General features: G+C 40.9%; 1 protein-coding gene across 1 annotated transcript in view; it reads right to left on the bottom strand.

Annotated features, from left to right (window-relative positions):
• C6H6orf89 (chromosome 6 C6orf89 homolog) overlaps positions 1-13708 on the bottom strand; it is a 34096-nt gene extending 20388 nt beyond the window's left edge. Inside the window, 1 exon segment of the mRNA XM_003897538.4 lies at positions 13539-13708. Within this exon segment, the coding sequence (XP_003897587.1) occupies positions 13539-13540 (2 nt within the window). The 5' untranslated portion in view covers positions 13541-13708.
• Positions 13709-19610: the final 5902 nt, after the last annotated feature.

Genomic DNA, 19610 nt, shown 5'->3' with positions numbered 1-19610 from the left:
ACAATGTCAAATTGCCAAACAAGTTTTAAAATACTAGTTAACTGTGGGCCAGGAATAGTTTACAGACCTGCACTAGTTCCCAAACACTGAGGAGCACTGGTCTAGAGCACAATATATCCTAATGGGACTCTGAAGCACTAACGACATCCAAAAAAGATTTCTGACACCAATGATGGGAGATCTGCTACTGGTGATTTCCTAAAATAAAAAAAATGGATTATGCATAGTGTTGTTGATCAATTATTTCTTTCCAATTATACCAGATAGACTTTTAGCAACACAAGAGGAAGAACTGATCACTGAAGATTACTGAAGGTGACTGCAGAGCAAAGATTTCAGACAACACAAAAACCATGGCATGCGGCTTGCAGTCCTCACACTTTTCTTTCTACTTTTTTTTAAAATTTCTTCTAGAGCAAACAGAGTCCTCATGCTTTTCTACAAATACAATTTTAGAAAATAAAGGGCATATTTTATTTGTATTTTATATACTTAAAAGACTTAAGATTTTTAACTAATTTAAAAATTCAATTTGTGTTCTTATAGTTATTTTAAAGCCAGATTGTGTCATCATGTCCAGAGAACAAAAGGTAAAAACTAATGGGGCAAAGTAGAGTTCTCTCTGTATCATTTGTAAAATGAAATTAAATAGTTCCAAGGCTGGGCGCAATAGCTCATGTCTGTAATCCCAGCACTTTGGGAGGCCAGGGCAGGAGGATCGTTTGAGACCTGAAGTTTAAGACCAGCCTGGGCAATATAATGAGACTTCGCCTCTACAAAAAAAGAAAAGAGGCCAGGCACGGGGGCTCATGCCCATAATCCCAGCACTTTGGGAGGCCGAGGCAGGCGGATCACCTGAGGTCAGGAGTTTAAGACCAGCCTGACCAACATGGAGAAACCCTGTCTCTACTAAAAATACTAAATTAGCTGGGTGTGTTAGCGGGTGCCTGTAATCCCAGCTACTCGGGAGGCTGAGGCAGGAGAATCTCTTGAACTCGGGAGGTGGAGGTTGCAGTGAGCCAAGATCACGCCATTGCACTCCAGTGTGGGCAACAAGAGCGAAACTCCATCTCAAAAAAAAAAAAAAAAAAAAAGAAAGAAGAAGAAAAGAAAAACAAATTTTAAAAATCAGCTTTGCCTGGTGGCACACACCTGTAGTCCCAGCCACTTGGGAGGCTGGGGTGGGAGGATTGCTTGAGCCTAGGAGTTCGAGGCTGCAGTGAGCTATGATCATACTACTGTACTCCAGCCTGGGAGACAGAATGAGATCCCATCTCTGGAGAAATAAAATAAGATAAAATAATTAAACAGCTATTTTAAAAAGTGTTTATGTTACAGAACAATATTTTTCTTCATTTACAGGAGGAAGAAGAGTGCTTCTTTGGGTTTGTGCTCTCTTCTACTGGGCTTTATGTATTTATTTATTTTTAATACAGAGGGTCCTTTTATATCACATACTTCATTCCTACAGTGCTTCTAGCCTCAAAAAGTACTGGCATAGTACATGTGTATTCTCTCAGTAAGGAGATGCTGCCACCTGTAGGGTGGAGGACATAGTCACGTTGTTACAACACAACCCGGCACACACCAGCACATCTCCTCTTCCAGCAGTGTGCCTCCCAATCACTCCTGTCTGGTCCTCTTTATGACTATTAAGTGTTTAGTTCATTAGGTCTTAACCTGGCTTGCACATGAGAATCATCTAGAAAGCATTTCATAAATGCTCATACCTGGGCATCAACTCAGACCAATTAAATCAGAATCAGAAGACTTCTAATGGTGGATTAAAAGGCATGCAATCTAGACTTTGAGGAACTGGGGGAATGAGAGAAGAGCCCACCACACTATACCCCCCACATTCAGATAAAAAGCCAGTACAAACGACAGTTGAGACTTCAACAACATGGGTTTGAACTATGTGGGTACACTTAAAAGCTGTTTTTTTCCTACCAACCCAGGATTGAAAATACACCATTTTCAGGATGCAAAAACTGCGTATACATATACAGAGGGATGACTTTTTGTATAAACAGGTTCTGCAGAATTGATTGTGAAACTTGAATATGCAAGGATTTGGTGTATGTGGAGATCCTGGAACAAATACCCCACATATACCAAGGGACAGTTATATATTTTTTAATGTATTATTTTCAATACATGATGCTAGGCCCACTGGATATCCACACATGAAAAAATGAAGTTGGACCTTTCTTTTCTTTTCTTTTCTTTTTTTTTTTTTTTGAGACAGAGTCTTGCTCTGGTCACCCAGGCTGGAGTGCAGTGACGCGATCTTTGCTCACTGCCACTTCTGCCTCCCGGGTTCAAGTGATTCTCCTGCCTCAGCCTCCCAAGTAGCTGGGATTACAGGTACCCGCCACCAGGCCTGGCAAATTTTTTTGTATTTTTAGTAGAGAAGGGGTTTCACCATGTTGGCCAGGCTGGTCTCGAACTCCTGACCTCAGGCAATCCACCCACCTCAGCCTCCCAAAGTCCCGGGATTACAGGTGTGAGCCACCATGCCCAGCCCTTTCTTTATACTATACATAAAAATTAACTCAAAATGGATCAACTACCTAAATTTATAAGCTAAAACGATAAAACTTCAAAGAAAACACAGGGAGGGAGGCGTCATGATTCTGGGATTCAGCAATGGTTTCTTAGATATGACACCAAAAGAACAAGCAACAAAAGAAAAAATAAATTGGACTTCATCAAAATTAAAAACTTTTTGTAGAAGACAAGGGAAGGGGAAAAACTTTAAAAATTCTGTGTCTCAATACCATCAAGAAAGTAAAATGACAACCCACAGAATGGGAGAAAAATTTTGCAAATTATGTATCTGATAAGGGGGTGGTCTATATAGAATACATCAAGAATTATTACAAATCAGTAATAAAAAGACAACCAAATAAAAAAATAGACAAAGGATTTGAATAGCCATTTCTCCAGAAAAGATATAGAAATGGGCTGGGTGCAGTGGCTCACATGTGTAATCCCAGCGCTTTGGGAGGCCAAAGTGGCAGGATCACTTGAGGTCAGGAGTTCGAGACCAGCCTGGTCAACATGGTGAAACCCTGTCTCTACTAAAAACACAAAAATTAGCTGGGTGTGGTGGCGGGCACCTGTAATCCCAGCTACTTTGGAGGCTAAGGCAGAAGAATCACTTGAATCTGGGAGGCAGAGGTTGCAATAAGCCGAGATTATACCACTGCACTCCAGCCTGGGTGACAGAGTGAGACTCCATCTCAAAAAAAGATATACAAATGACCAATAAACACACAAAAAGATACTCAACATTATTAACCATCAGAGAAATGCAGATCAAAATCACAATGAGATACCATTTCACATCCACTGGGATAGCTACAATCAAGAAGTCAGACAAAAAGTGTTGGTAAGGACGTGGAGGAATTGAAACTCTTGTAGACTGCCAGTAGGAACATAAAATGGTACAGCCACTATGGAAAACAGTCTGGCAGTTCCACAAAAAGTTAGGCACAGTTACCATATGACCCAGCAGTTCCACCCCTAGGTATGTACCTAAGAGAACTGAAAACATATGTCCACACAAAAACTTGTGCACAAACGTGAATAACACTATTCATAACAGCCCCCAAATGAAAGCAATCCAAATGTCCATGAACTGATGAAAGGATAATCACAATGTGGTAGATCCATATAATGCAAAATCACTGGACGATAAAAATGAATGCAGTACTGATATATGATACAATATGGATGAACCTTGAAAACACTGTGCTAGGTGAAAGAAGACAGTCACAAAAAACTACAGATTATATAGTTGCATTTAGATGAGAAGTCAGGAATAGACACGTCTTTTTTTTCTTAATACCTTTTTAACAAACCTGCAAGGAACAGGCAAATCTATAGAGATATAAAGTAGATTTCCAGATGGGAAGTGACTTATCTGAGACCACCCAGTCAGTTGTCACCTGAGCCTCATCTGGACCTCACATTCTTTTCACTAAGCCATTTTTGATTAGCAGCCAGGAGGATGGATTAGAAAGCATTAAGAGCCATACTAACAATAACACCAAAAAACCCCCAGAAATTAAGATGCAGCATTTCCAATTAAAAATAAGTCAGGAGTAGACCATCTCTGGAAAATGAGATCACCGCTGATTTTTACTTTCTTTGTGATTTTCACATTTCTCAAACTTTTCCTGCATCAATTTTGTAATCACAAAATTCTCATAGTCACTTCTAAGGAACATCATTGGGCACAAAATGAGTCAGAGATGTACAGCAATGCATGACCGTGGCACCACAGGGAAGAAGCAAGGCATGATTTGCTATGCCAATGACTTTTTGGTTCTCCATAGAGTTGTATTCAAATATTACAGCTGGAAAAATGAAACAGCACTGAACTTGGAGACAAGCTTTGCCAATTGCTAGTGAGATGATTTCAGTTAAATTACTTGGTCTATTTCTGCATCCAAAAAATAAGAGGATTGGATCACAAATTTTAGAGTCTCTCTAAAATTCTAAGAATCTATGAACACTTCAGGAAGGAGAAAAATTCAATTCATTAGAAACTAAAGACTCATGTTCAATTGCATTCCTATTCCTATTCCCACCCTATATGCCAGGTGCTTTGCTAAACACTCTAGAAACATTATCTCAGTGAAACCACTGTGATCCCATAAGGTAGCTGTGATCGATTCCATTTCATACATGTTCAAGGCTCAGAAAGGTTTCATAACTTGCCAGGATATGAACCCAAGTGTCCTGAATTCAGGGTTGGTGCATGCTGCCTCCCTTACCAAGTATTTTCCTATTCTGAGCTGGCAGTTCGGAAACCATGTGTCTCTTGATCACAACCGAGCGGCTGAGAACTGGAAAATGATTGACTACAATGATTCCTGCAAATAAAGCAAAGTGATAACTTATCATTATAATATTTTTCACATCTTGGTTTTGTGATTAGTGATTCTGAGATGCCATTTTCCTGTTTAAATTAACAAAGACATTCTATGAAAGCAAGCAGGAATAATATTCATTTAAATACATTACAATTCATTATCTAACAATACCCAGTCAAAACCCATTAAAACTCAGTAGAGGACCAGAATGGAAAGGATCTAGAAAGGACTTCTAGAAAAAAAATTCCAGTGAAAAACTAATGTGCATGTTGGGAGGTGGGGTCACATGCAGGTATCCCTGAGGCAAAAGAGAACATCACATTGGTGTGCCGGTAGGAGAATCCTGAAGCGGACTGAAGTACAGGTGAGGAAAACAGGGTTAATCATCATCATTTTTGATGGCTGTTTTGCAACCTTTGTAAGCCTCCTCATGTCTCTTTTTTTTTTTTGAGACAGAGTCTCACTGTGTTGCCCAGGTTGGAGTGCAGTGGTGCAATCTCGGCTCACTGCAAGCTCCGCCTCCTGGGTTCAAGTGATTCTCATGCCCCAACCTCCTAAGCAGCTGGAATTACAGGCTGGGATTAAAGGGATGATATTTTTTGTTGTTTAATTACTATCATATCCAACCAAATGCCAACAGTATCCTTCTAGCAAGACAATACAAAATGGCACATGCCACCATACCTAGCTAATTTTTGTCTTTTTTGGAGAGACAGGGTTTCACCATATTGGCTAGGCTGCTCTCAAACTCCTGGCCTAAAGTGATCCACTCACCTTGGCCTCCCAAAGTGCTGGGATTACAGGCATGAGCTACTGCACCTGGCCTGTAAGCCCTTTCCATATACATAAAAATCTTTTTTTTTTTTTTTTTTTTTTTTTTTGAGATGGAGTCTCGCTCTGTTGCCCAGGCTGGAGTGCAGTAGCCGGACCTCAGCTCACTGCAAGCTCTGCCTCCTGGGTTCACGCCATTCTCCTGCCTCAGCCTCCCCAGTAGCTGGGACTACAGGCACCCGCCACCTCGCCCGGCTAGTTTTTTGTACTTTTAGTACAGACGGGATTTCACTGTGTTAGCCAGGATGGTCTCGATCTCCTGACCTCGTGATCCGCCCGCCTCGGCCTCCCAAAGTGCTGAGATTACCGGCTTGAGCCACCGCACCCGGCCTAAAAATCTTATTAAACTCCCAGTTTGTATCACAAGAAAAAAAAAAACAGATTTCTTTTCTTGTTGGGTAATTCAAGTTAGAATGATATTACAACACTGAGTATATTTTTGCAAGCCGTGCATCCTTCTTTCCAGAGATTGTGACACATTTCTCAAATTATCAGAAAGGTAGTTAATGGCAACTTGACAACGTTTCTAAGAACAACTGTGGATTTTGATGATAAGCCCTCTTTCTGGCTTTGGTTATATCAGTAGTCCTAAACTGGAAAAGATTCTGTCCCCAGGGATGCCCGGAGACATTTTTTACTGTCTTGCTAGAGGGACACTATTGGGATTTGGTTGGATACGATGGTAATTAAACAACAACAAAAAATCTCATCCCTTAAAAAAAAAAAAAAAATCAAGGCCAGGCGTGGTGGCTCACACCTGTAATCCCAGCACTTTGGGAGGCTGAGGCGGGCAGATCATGAGGTCAGGAGATCAAGACCATCCTGGCTAACACACTGAAACCCCGTCTTTACTAAAAATACAAAAAATTAGCCGGGCATGGTGGCGGGCGCCTGTAATCCCAGCTACTCAGGAGGCTGAGGCAGGAGAATGCAGTGAACCCGGGAGATAGAACTTGCAGTGAGCCGAGATCGCACCACTACACTCCAGCCTGGGTGACACAGTGAGACTCCATCCCCCCCCAAAAAAAAAAAAAAAATCAAACACAAGGTCATTGCTATGCGTCAAGCATGAGAGGATTGAGTGAAATCAGCTGAGGCTTGATGGCAATCCATTTACCTGCAGAAAGTAATTCCAATTCTGGTTGAAGTGAGCTTTGCCACAGGGGAAATTCTGAAGAGTTAGCCTGATTCTAACACTGGCATAGACCTGCAAGGGCACAGGCAGGATCACTAGAGGACATTACTTTAGAATAATAGTTCTCAGGGTAATTCTGCTCCAAAGGGGACATTTGGCAATGTCTGAAGACATTTTTGATTATCAAAACTGGACAGGAGTTGGGCACAGCAGCACATATCTATAGTCCCAGCTACTCGGGGGGCTGAGGCAGGAGGATCACCTGAGGCCAGCAGTTAGAGGCTGCAGTGAGTTATGATCACACCTGTGAACAGCAACTGCACTCCAGCCTGGGCAACATAGGAAGGCTCCAGGTTTAAAAAAAAAATTCATAAAAAAAATAAAAATCAACAAACTGGAGGAGTACTATTAGCATCTGGTGGACAAAGACTAAACATCCTGCAATGCACAGGACAGCCTCCTCCCACCCCTCCTCAAAACGAGGTTGAGAAACCTTGCTTTCAAGAGAGGCCTGTGGGAGGTAAGCCCGAGAGTTGTTTCACTTCTGGAGTACTTCAGAAATAGGAGAAGACGAGTGAGAGCTCTGATGAGATGTTCTCCACAATTCCTTCTGGGTCTCTGTCTATGAAGAAACAGGGTAGAGGCATATATGACAGAAAAACTCAGATAGAACTTACCAATACAAATGTTTGTTTAAAGCAGAAAGCAAGTTAAGAGAAATGTAAACTTCTCTTTTGCCCTGTGTAACAGACAACTAATTCCTCTATAGAGATAAGTAACTTCTGAACACTCATATGTCATTACCCTGGAGTCTCTGTTTTCTGAAGAGCTATGCCAGCGAGGCAACTCTAAGATAGAAAACTGATTCATCTAGTTAAAGCACAAAAGGGGAAACAGTACAGTTCAAAAGAAAGTTTCAAAAGTCCATCAAGATATGTCCAATCTTCAACACTAGGAGCTATATTCAGAGTAAATTAAATTTTCTTTTTTCCCTACTTGGCTCTTTAATATTACACTACCCATGTAGTATGGTATCCATTCTTTAGTGTTATGAATATATTCCATTCTATTTTATCCAGTGATTCCCATTAATTTAAGATATGTTCTAGTAAAGAAAAAGTGCTCCTTCAACCATTGTGGAAGACAGTGTGGCGATTCCTCAAGGATCTAGAACTAGAAATACCATTTGACACAGCCATCCCATTACTGGGTATATACCCAAAGGATTATAAATCAGTGCTGCAATAAACATACATGTGCATGTGTCTTTATAGCAGCACTATTCACAATAGCAAAGACTTGGAACCAACCCAAATGTCCATTGATGATAGACTGGATTAAGAAAATGTGGCACATACACACCATGGAATACTATGCAGCCATAAAAAAGGATGAGCTCATGTCCTTTGTAGGGACATGGATGAAGCTGGAAACCATCATTCTGAGCCAATTATCACAAGGACAGAAAACCAAACACCGCGTGTTCTCACTCATAGGTGGGAATTGAACAATGAGAACACTTGGACACAGGGTGGGGAACATCACACACCGGGGCCTGTAGGGGGGTAGGGGGAAGGCGGGAGGGATAGCATTAGGAGATATACCTAATGTAAATGACTAATTAATGGGTGCAGCACACCAACATGGCACACGTATACATACATAACAAACCTGCACGTTGTGCGCATGTACCCTAGAACTTAAAGTACAATTAAAAAAAAAGAAAAAGTGTTCCTTAGATTATAATAAGAACCACTACGAAGAAACAAACATCAATTAAAAGGAAAAATAACTGATAAAACATTAAAATGATTAATATAATTTAAAATAGTAACTTAAAACTATAATAAATGCTTAAAATTTACAATCAAGGTACAGGCAGAGCACAGTGGCTCACACTTGTAATCCCAATACTTTGGGAGGCTGAGGGGGGTGGATCGCTTGGGGCCAGGAGTTCGAGATCAGCCTGGCCAACATAACATAGCGAAACCCTGTCTCTACTAAAAATACAAAAATTAGCCAGGCATGGTGACGCATGCCTGTAATCCCAGCTACTTGGGAAGCTGAGGCATGAGAATCGCTTGAAGCTGGGAGGTGGAGGTTGCAGTGAGCAGAGATCACACCATGGCACTCCAGTCTGAGCAACAGAGTGAGACTCTGTCTCAAAAGAATAAAAAATTTAAAAAGAATTTTTTAATATACATTGAATTTTAAAAATACAATGGAATATTATTCAGCCTTAAAAAAGAAAGAAATCCAGATATTTGAAACAACATGGATAGACCTGGAGGACATTATGCTAAGTGAAATAAGCCAGACACAGAAGGATAAATACTACATGATGCCACTTGTACAATTAATCTAAAATAGCTAAACTCATAGAAGCAAAGAACAGAATGGTGGTTACAGGAGGCTGCAGGCAGGGGGAAACAGGGAGGTACTGGGCAAAGAATACAAAGTTTCAGTTATACAATATGAATAACTCCTAGAGACCTACTATACAGCACGGTGCCTAGAGTTAACAATACTGTATTGTATATTTAAAAATATGCTAAGAAGGCAGGTCTTACGTTAAGTGTTTTTATTGCTAACAGTAATAATAAATAAGAAGGCAGGAGGAAACTTGGAGGTTGATGGATAGGTTGATGGCACAGATTGTGGTGATGGTTTCACAAGGGTATGCTTATGTCCAAATTCATCAAGTTGTACACATTAAATATGTACAGCTTTTTGTACAAAAATAGTACAATGAACATCTGGACATCCTTCACTTAGATTCACCAGTTATCTCCATTTGGCTATATTTTCTTTCTGTTTTTACCAGAACTACTTGAAAGTTACTTGCAACACATTATGAAATCATTTCTAAATATTTCAACATGCATCTCCTAAGAATAAGGACGTTATTCCGTACAACCATTGGCATTATTACCATACCCATTAAAATGAGTAATTCTCTTAATATTACCTAATACTCAGTCTCTAGTCAAATTTCTTTAACTACCAAATTTTTTAGAAAGACCACATAGCTATTTAAAAATCCAGGATCCAACCAATGACCACACATTGAATTTGGCTGCCGCACCTCTCTTCAATCTACTTAAATCCAGAACAAGTCCCCAGCATTTTTTTTTTTTTTTTTGCCTTTTATGACATTGACCTATTTGAAGCAGAAGTCTCCACATTTTAAGCTTACCTTTACTTGCTTCCATCCTCACCTTTTCCAGTTTCTACTATTAGAAAAATGCCATAATCCTTCCTTTCTAAGTTTCTGGTACTCTTTCCCTCCCTCCCTCCCTTCAGAGGCAAGTTCCTTTGGGGGTTGGGGGGAGAAAGTCACTCACTTTCTTGTTTCTCAGGTTGCCATTATTAACCTGTTGAAATCATATTTCTGCCTCCTCACTCCCAACAACATTGCTTTCACTGAGGCCACAAATGGCTTTCTAAACGCCAAGATCGAAGGACTTTTTTTCAGTTATTACCTTATTTGAACTCTCTGCAGCAGCTGCTGTTGCTACCCCATTATCTCCCACAAGTGTACTCAAACCTTAACATAATTCTCTCGTTCTCTTCCCAAGTGCTGGTATCCACCACAGTTATCCTTGACCTTCTTATTCCCTCCAACGCTTCGACCACCAGCTATTAGTGATTCCCAAATCTCTTCTCCAGCCTACGACTCTCTCCAGGGTTCAAGACCCATTTGTCTACCTGCCTACCAGACACAATGATCCAAGTTTCCCATAGCTTCCTATATGTAATGTGTCAATAACCAAACTTACTGTTTTTCTCCTTTAACCCATTTCTCCTACTGCACTCCTTTTCTTAATGGAAACACTAATCCTCCAAATTTAAAAACTATTCTCCTCCTACCTCATTCCCACCAATGAAACTATCACTAAGTCCTCTCGATTCAGCCTCCTATATAATTCTCACATTCATCCCCTCCTCTCTACCTCTACATTAACGGCACAGTTAAGGCCCTCAACGTCTTTCCTAGGGACCAACACAAAGGGTAGTTCATTTCTATACTTCCAGTTCTCCTCTTCCCCAATCCATCCTCTACCTTGTCCAGTTTTTTATTTTTTACTTTATTTTTATTTTTTGAGACAGGATCTCACTCTTCGCTCAGGTTGGAGTGCAGTTACACAATCTCAGCTCACTGTAACCTCTGTCTCCTGACGTCAAGAGATTCTCGTGCCTCAGCCTCCCGAGCAGCTGGGAGTACAGGCGCATGCCACCACAGCCAGCTAAATTTTGTATTTTTTTGGTAGACACTGGGTTTCACCATGTTGGTGAGACTCCTGACCTCAAGTGATCCGCTCACCTTAGCCTCCCAAAGTGTTGACATTACAGGCGTGAGCCATCACACTCGGCCACTTATTTTTTTGAAACACAAATTGGTTCATGCTAAGCACCTTCCAACACTCCCCATCCTCTGCAGGAGCAGTTTAGCATGGCGACTAAGAACACAGATACTGGAGTTGGAAAAAGCTGGATGCAAATTCTAGATTTTACCACTTAGTGTGTGGCCAGGAGACACTACTTATCCCGTCTAAGCCTCAGAGTTCTCATGTATAAAATGGGGATAATTATTTCTACCCCACAATGTTTTAAGAGAATTATAAAATGATGTAACACCTTTGTTCCAATAGCCAGACAAATTAAATACCTAATAACAATTATTTTAAGATAAAGTCCCAAGTCAAGCATGGTGGCTCATGCCTGTAATCCTAACACCAGGAGGCTGAGGTGGGAGGACTGCTTGAGCCCAGGAGTTCAAGACCAGCCTGGGCAACATAGCAAGACTTTGACTCTACAAATAAAAATAAAAATAAAAATTGGCCGAGTGTGGTGGTGCACGCCTGCAGACCCAGCTACTGGGGAAGCAGAGGTGGGAGGGTAGCTTGAGCCCAGGAGTTCAAGGCTGCAGTGAACCATAATCGCACCACTGCACTCCAACCTGGGTGATGGAGTGAGATTCTTTTTAAAGATAAAGTCCAAATTACTTACCATGGCCCTTTATGATCTGGTCACTGCCTACCTGTTCAGTTTCATTTCCCATCAATCCTTCTTCACATTCTACACTGTTACATGGTTTCATATCTTTTTGCTTTTGCATATACAATTTCCTCTGCCTAAAAAGCCTAATCTCCAGTGCTTTGTCCAATAAGTGAACTCTTTAAGACGCTGACCTCAGTTTTTGTCCTATGAACCTCTAGGGCTTTGTATTACATCTATTTTCCTGTCTACCTCCCACCCTAAATAGTGTTTCTTGAAAGCAGAGATAAATGGAGAAAACACAAAAAACTAAGAACAGACGTGGGAATTCACCTCAGATGTCGAATCAGATCAATGTTGAACAAATTTATAGAAAGGACCTAAAGTTATCATTCCGAACTAACTGAATGTAACTCATGGTTCATGGTTTATTCACGTTTTATTCTTTTATTCTTTTTTAAAAATACAGAGGTCGGGAGGCTGAGGCAGGAGAATGGGGTGAACCGGGGAGGCGGAGCTTGCAGTGAGCCGAGGTCGCCACTTCACTCCAGCCTGGGCGACAGTGCGAGACTCCGTCTCAAAAAAAAAAAAAAAAAAAAAACGCAGAGGTAGCATCAATGTGATGAGGGTTTAACGTTAGCAGGTTAGCAATCTAGCATTTGGACATTGTTTTTGGTTTGCGGAGTAGCTGTCGAGGAACACGTATTCAAAGCAGGTCTTGAAAAATGCTTCAGTCCAAGGCAGAAAAGGTCTGACAGAGAAACAGGACCTCTTTCTGGTACGCAAGTTGGGCTATTTGAACCTTTAGTCAACACTTCAATGTAGCAGAATTGGATTTATTAGTTTTTATTTTAAAGGCATGTTGTTCCCTAGAGGGAAATTTTGACAACTCAAATTCAAATAAACGAATTTGTTAAGGGAGAGACGTCTATAGAAGATTCCACCACAGGAACTACCAAATGAGCAATCAGAAAAGCCAGAATACTAAGTATCTGAAAGTAGTCTCTGTTATAAAGTTGATTGATGACTAAATACTTTAAAAGAAACATATTTGCGAATACTATGGCTATGAGGGCTCTGAGACTAGAAAAAGTGTGGCCTGCACAGTTAACAGTCATAAAATACTACAAAACATGACGCAGGCAAATTTCCTTCTACTAAGAGGTGATTACAAACAACTATTTTACTGGTGTCAATAAACCAAGTCATATTTCTTTCTGAAATCCAAGATGCCAGGTTTATCACATACCAAGTACACGCTTGAAGAAAAAAAAAAATTCCCCCTAAAAATTATTAGAAAAACACCTTTCAGAAGGGGGTGGGGAATCTACTCTTAATTTCTTAAAAATTCCGTCAAAAGGGCAGAAATCTGGACTTCATTAGCAACTCTCAAGTTTTGGACACTGCTGTGATGCCTGAGAAGCAAGTGCAAGCAAGGTCGACCTCGTTTTGCTCTCCCCGGCGTGGTCAAGGAAAGTGACAGATGTCTTAAGGGAGTCGACCCCGCGGGAGCTGCCAGGGGATGCTGTCAGTCTACAAAACTGGAGAGGCTCAGAAAAGGGATCAGCGCTGGGATAGAGGGTGGTAGCAGCGGCGAGGAGCGGCTGCGCGAGGATGTCAGAGACGGGCGCGGCGGCGAGGCTGTCACAGGGCGGCCTCCCCCCACCCAGCCTCGGGCCCCAGTCACTCACATGCGGGGCTCGCGCCCCCTCGGGCTCCTCCCGCCTCGCGGACAGCTGCCGCCGGGCAAGGAGGATGGGCAACTTCCTGTTTCCGGGAGCGCGACCCGGAAGCAACCCCCACTCCATGGGCGAGGCCTTGTCCCTACAGTAGTTTCTCCTCTCGTCCAGCGCTTCCGCCCAAAACGGAACACTCAGCGTCGTGGCGAGCGCGGGAGCTCTCGCGATATCTGGAGAGTGCAGGTTATTGCTCCCCCTGGCGTCCTTCTCCCGATCGGGCTCTTTTCGCCCTAGTCCTAAATCCTTGTCTCCCTTATTTACCTGGACTGACACACAGACTTCATAGCTGAACTGACCCATTGAACGAGCATTTACTGAGTCCCGTACTATGTGCCAGGCAGTGTGTTAGGCATTAAGGGATGGGAGTGGAAGGGAAACGTAAATGAAGAGCAGCCCCTTCCTTCCGGAAGTTCCTACTCTTGAGAAAGACAAACAAATCCCTCCAATTTACACTCAGCCCATTCATTACTGAGAGCTTACTCTGTTGATGAAAACTTCAGGCGAATTAAGTTTAAAGGAGTTTAATTGAGCAATGAAAAATTCGCGAATCAGGCAACTCCCAGAATTGCAGCAGATTCACAGACTACCAGGGTGCCTCATGGTCAGAACAAATTTATAGACAAAAAAAGGCAAAGGGAGGTACAGGAATCGGAAGTAGGGTACAGAAACAGTGAGGTTGGTTACAGCTCAGTGTTTGCCTTCTTTGAACGCAGTTTGAACATTCAGCAGGCTGTGAGTGGTTGAAGTATGGCCACTGGGATTGGCCACTACTCAGTTATTATTACAGATGTATGCTATTAGGTTAGGTTTTCAATTTTGTTTGACTATTAAGCTACATTACAGTTCATCTACAAGGACTTAAATATAGAAGGACAGAGTCCTTCTTAGGCCATACTTAGTTTGCCTTAACAATTCCCCTGTTTTGGTCATTTTCTCAATTTTGAGAGATTGACCAAAACCTTAGTCACTGATGTTATCACTGTCATAAGTGTACCTATATGGTTTTGAAACTCACTAGGAAACAGTAGAACAGTGGGTTTTGCAGGGAGAGAATAAGGACTGAGTAGAGGATACCTCCTTATGCTGGAACATCCTGTTTACAGGAGAAAAACAAAACCTGGTCTGTTTTAGCATTTATGTGTTTTTTTTAAAGCCTTAGTTTGATTATGTCACATTTAGCATGAGTGACTCCATTTTAGTTTGGTTTGGTTTGTTGGGGTCTAGTGCATGAGCTCAGTCCAAAATAATGGCTTCCCATAATTTTGTTTAAAAAAAATTTCCCACTTTTGGCCAGGTTCTTACTTAGGTGACAGTGTGACCAGAACTTAGGGCCTTAGCACCACTCTCAGTTACCACCATTTTGGGTTTCTGGTCTCAGCATGTCATTCATAGGTTACGGTGCCCCCATGGTCACACATTTCTTTCAGTTTTCGTTATTCCAGTTGAAGAGAGACCATTTGACATTCTAGAGATGGCTGCATGGAAGCATTTAAAACCTTTGAGAGAATACAGTGCACCAGGGAGACTATTATGATTATTGGGTGGATAATAGCAAGAGTTAGGAGTATGCTCCTTACCCAGGGTCCCCATAAGCCAAACCACCTAAAATTAAATAGATAAAAGAATGAGCTAGATGAAGAGTCTACTTCCTTGACTAAGTGGTCTTTTCACTAATCCCCTACAACTGAATATTTATTTTTATTGTATTTACTTTTTGAGAGGGAGTCTCGCTCTGTCACCAAGGCTGGAATGCAGCAGTGCGATCTCAGCTCACTGCAACCTCCGCCTCCTGGGTTCAAGTGATTCTTCCACCTCAGCCTCTTGAGTAGCTGAGATTACAGGCACCTGCCACCACGCCAGGCTAATTTTTGTATTTTTAGTAGAGACAGGGTTTTGCCATGTTGGCCAGACTGGTCTTGAACTCCTGACCTCAGGGGATCCACCCACCTCTGCCTCCCAAAGTGCTGAGGTTACGGGCATGAGCCATCATGCCTGGCCAGAATTGTTTATAATTTACATTTGCTTTTTTCTCCATAGGCCACAAGTGTCAGCAGCTGCACAGGTACTTCTCTGTTTAGCCAATTCTATTATTTAGTATAACTTTCACAGGAGAATTTAAAATCTGTTGTATAATGATAGCCTTTAAAGTAGAATTTGCTGTAGAGCCTATTATGAGGGAGACATTTCAAATTATTGCCTCTTTTATTCTAAACCATGGAAAAAGGACCTAACAAATGATGTCTTTCTAGAAGAGTGAAGGCCTCTTGTCAATGTTCTCTTTAATTCATGATGTGGGTTAAGAGGAGTTTTGACTGGTTATGAGGCAATATATGTACCACTAAAGTTTGTTACCTACTTGGGCCTTCATCTTTTATCTATTGAAGTATAAGGTTATTCATGTTTAAGGCTGGTTGCAAAATCCTTCACAAATAAAAGTATACCCTATAAGTGCATATAATAGACCCCCTTTTAATTTCTATTGTCCATAGAGGCATAAACAAGGAAAAAATATTCAAAGATAAGAGTCTTGTGATAGTAGAAGTTTTGATCTATGACCTTGGAAAAGCTCTTCATATCAAGGATGCCATCTTCTTCTGGGGAGAAACTTTTCTGGTTAGTTTTACCTTAAGGGTTCCAATGGGTGTACAGTTCCAGGAGTGTGGAGGGACGCTTCTCAGTTGTGAGATTATGAACCCAAGGTTTAAAGCTCCAAAGTTTTGCTGTAGTGTGGATGGCAAGGACAGTCTTTCTCTTTCTCTGGTGTTCTCAGACGATCCAATCTGCAGGTTCTAGATTGTGAAGGGATTGTTCTCAGTGAATCATAAAAAGTTTTCTTTGCCTGGTGAAAATACACTATAATCTATATCAGCCCTGTTGCATGGGAAAGCTTTTATACAACCAGAAAACATGCATTGAAAATGACAATTGAATGAAATCCCTTTATAAATGTTTAAATGGCCCATCAGGTAGCCAAATGCATCTGAAGCTTTGATTGTCTTTCCAGGAATATGGAACCAAACACTGGATTTAAACTGTTTCTGCAATGTATAAGTCACCACATCAATATATTAAATTTGGATTATTTTATCTTTTCTGGAACCTTTAATAAAAGCTTTAAGGACTCAAGAAGGACAAGGTGGCTGTCCTGGTTCTTCATGAGTCCATGCTTAACACTGGACTTATGTCCTCTTGAATACCAGTTGTTTCTCCAATTTAGGTGTATAGCACTGATAAGTAATGGGTTATCATAGGTAATTTGACTTAGATCATGGAGTTCATTCAAATTGTATATTTAAACAATTTTAGTATTGGCTGATTTAGCACGATAATCTAGAGCTTGATTTTGAAAGGTCTGTTAAATACCAAAGGTTTAAAACACTGGATATTACACAATAGAATCTTAGGTTACCAGCCAGGCGTGGTGCCTCACGCCTGTAATCCCAGCACTTTGGGAGCCCCAGGCGGGCGGATCACGAGGTCAGGAGATCGAGACCATCCTGGCTAACATGGTGAAACCCCATCTCTCCTAAAAATACAAAAAAATTAGCCGGGCATGGTGGTGGCCGCCTGTAGTCCCAGCTACTCGGGAGGCTGAGGCAGGAGACTGGCGTGAACCCGGGAGGCAGAGCTTGCAGTGAGCCGAGATTGCGCCACCGCACTCCAGCCTGGGCGACAGAGTGAGACTCCATCTCAAAAAAAAAAAAAAAAAGAATCTTAGGTTACCATAAGTCATTCATTTAGCCAAAATGATAACCTAAAAATAGGAAGGAGATTTAGCTTTCCAAACAAGATCCAATGAGGATAGCATGAGGCCAACTGACTGTCTCCTTTCTTTCCTTCCCCCACCAATATTTTTTTTTGTAGTTTACTTAAAAGGTAAACAAAAACCTTTCATTATCTTTTAATATTAAATAAAAATCCTTTCTAAAAGAGAAAACCAAATTTTATGTTTCCTTTAGTGTATTTTTAATGTTAAAGCTAGTTTTTAATAACATTTTATAAATCTATTCAGTTTTAGTTAGTTTGACCATAAGGTAAGATTTTTATAAACCTTTTATAATCCTGTACTTTTTTTTTTCTCAGAGCAGGAAAATCTTCTAAGAAAACTCTCTTGTGCTTTTATTCCAATGTCCAATTTATGGAAAAAAAAACCCTGAATAATGCCATTTTAACTTTAGCCAATATGTTCACACATAGAATCCTTATAATTAATTTTTTTTTTTTTTTTTTGAGATGGAGTTTCGCTCTTGTTGCCCAAGCTGGAGTGCAATGGCGTGATCTTGGCTTGTTGCATACTCCGCCTCCTGGGTTCAAGTGATTCTCCTGCCTCAGCCTCCCCAGTAGCTGGGATTACAGGTGTGCAACACCACACCTGGCTAATTTTTTGTATTTTTAGTAGAAACAGCATTTCACCATGTTAGCCAGGCTGGTCTCGAACTCCTGACCTCAGGTGATCCGCCCACCTCGGCCTCCCAAAGTGCTGGGATCAGAGGCATGAGTCACTGTGCCCGGCCTCTGTAATTAATTTTTATAAACCTTCCACAACTTGTTCAAACCTTTAGCTTTATTTAATTTAAAACAATCCTTTAACCCTCCAACCTAGGCAAAAATTTACATTCCTATATTTTCTTATAATCTCTTACAAAAAACACATTTCATTCTCCTTATACACCTTGCATGTAAACCTATTTTTTCAGTAGTCTCAATTACATATTACAATGTTAACTCTTAGCAACTTTTACTTTTGGCGAAAACCTTGGTAAGTAAGGGATTTTAATTATGTACTCGGTGTGGAGCCCAGGACCCAGACAGAAATGCAGATAAAGGTCCGACTCTTTCCAGCATCTAACTCCAGGTGTCCCAGGCCTTAACTAGCTGTGAAGCAGGCAGGCTGTACAGTTAAGAGTCATGGTGACATTTTATGAAGCATTTAGGAAGCCTAATCACCTTTAAATTGTACAACATTTCTGGCATAAATTCCTTTTCATCAATTCTTTCACAAGTTACACAGACTATGTATGACATGTTTAGACTTTCTGACTTGCCCTAAACATCCCTCTTTTTAAACAACTAGTCATTTTACTTTAGGACAAGAATTTACCATACAACATCCTTTCTTATATAAAACCTGTTTTCTTTATATTCTTTGTATAACTAGGGGGCATGGCTAATTCCATATATCCCCAGGCCTTATTTAGAATTTAACGTCTCCAAAATAAGTCGAACGATTTTCAAAAGTCAAAGCAGTTTATGACCTTAAAGCATATAGCAAAGCTAATATCTGACCTGCATAATTTAGACAAAATGTCTTTATTTTATCAATAATATTTAAAGCTGTTTTTATTTCCCAAAGATTACTAAAGTTACATGAACTAAAAGGCATTACAGTTTTTGCTTTCAAAATATTTAAGTGCTTCTTTTTTGTTTAAGCCAATTAATTAGAGCTCTTTTATATGAACATTACACACAACACATATATAGACAGACAGACAGAAGAAGATTACTATAGTAGTTGTAAGATTTTTCATTTGCTAGTTTTTAAGTTTCTTAATTGGGTAGTGGCTTTATGGTGGAGTCCTTGGAAGAACAGGGCCAGGAAAAGGGTTTCTGGTGCCTCCTGTTTTTCCCATGGATTCCAGGCCATTAGAGCCTGAATATCCACTTTTAGTTAACCTGACTTTTAACCATAGCACTCTTTAATAAAGTCCTTTTAAAAATTTTATTTTTTTTTTTTTTTGAGACAGAGTCTCGCTCTGTGGCCCAGGCTGGAGTGCAGTGGCCAGATCTCGGCTCACTGCAAGCTCCGCCTCCCGGGTTCACGCCATTCTCCTGCCTCAGCCTCCTGAGTAGCTGGGACTATGGACGCCCGCCACCAAGCCCGGCTAATTTTTTTGTATTTTTTAATAGAGACGGGGTTTCACCATGTTAGCCAGGATGGTCTCAATCTCCTGACCTTGTGATCTGTCCGTCTCGGTCTCCCAAAGTGCTGGGATTACAGGCTTGAGCCACCGCGCCTGGCCTTAA

Source organism: Papio anubis, chromosome 6, assembly GCF_008728515.1.
Source record: "Papio anubis isolate 15944 chromosome 6, Panubis1.0, whole genome shotgun sequence".
Lineage (NCBI taxonomy): Eukaryota > Metazoa > Chordata > Mammalia > Primates > Cercopithecidae > Papio > Papio anubis.
This window is presented reverse-complemented; position numbering and strand designations above follow the sequence as displayed.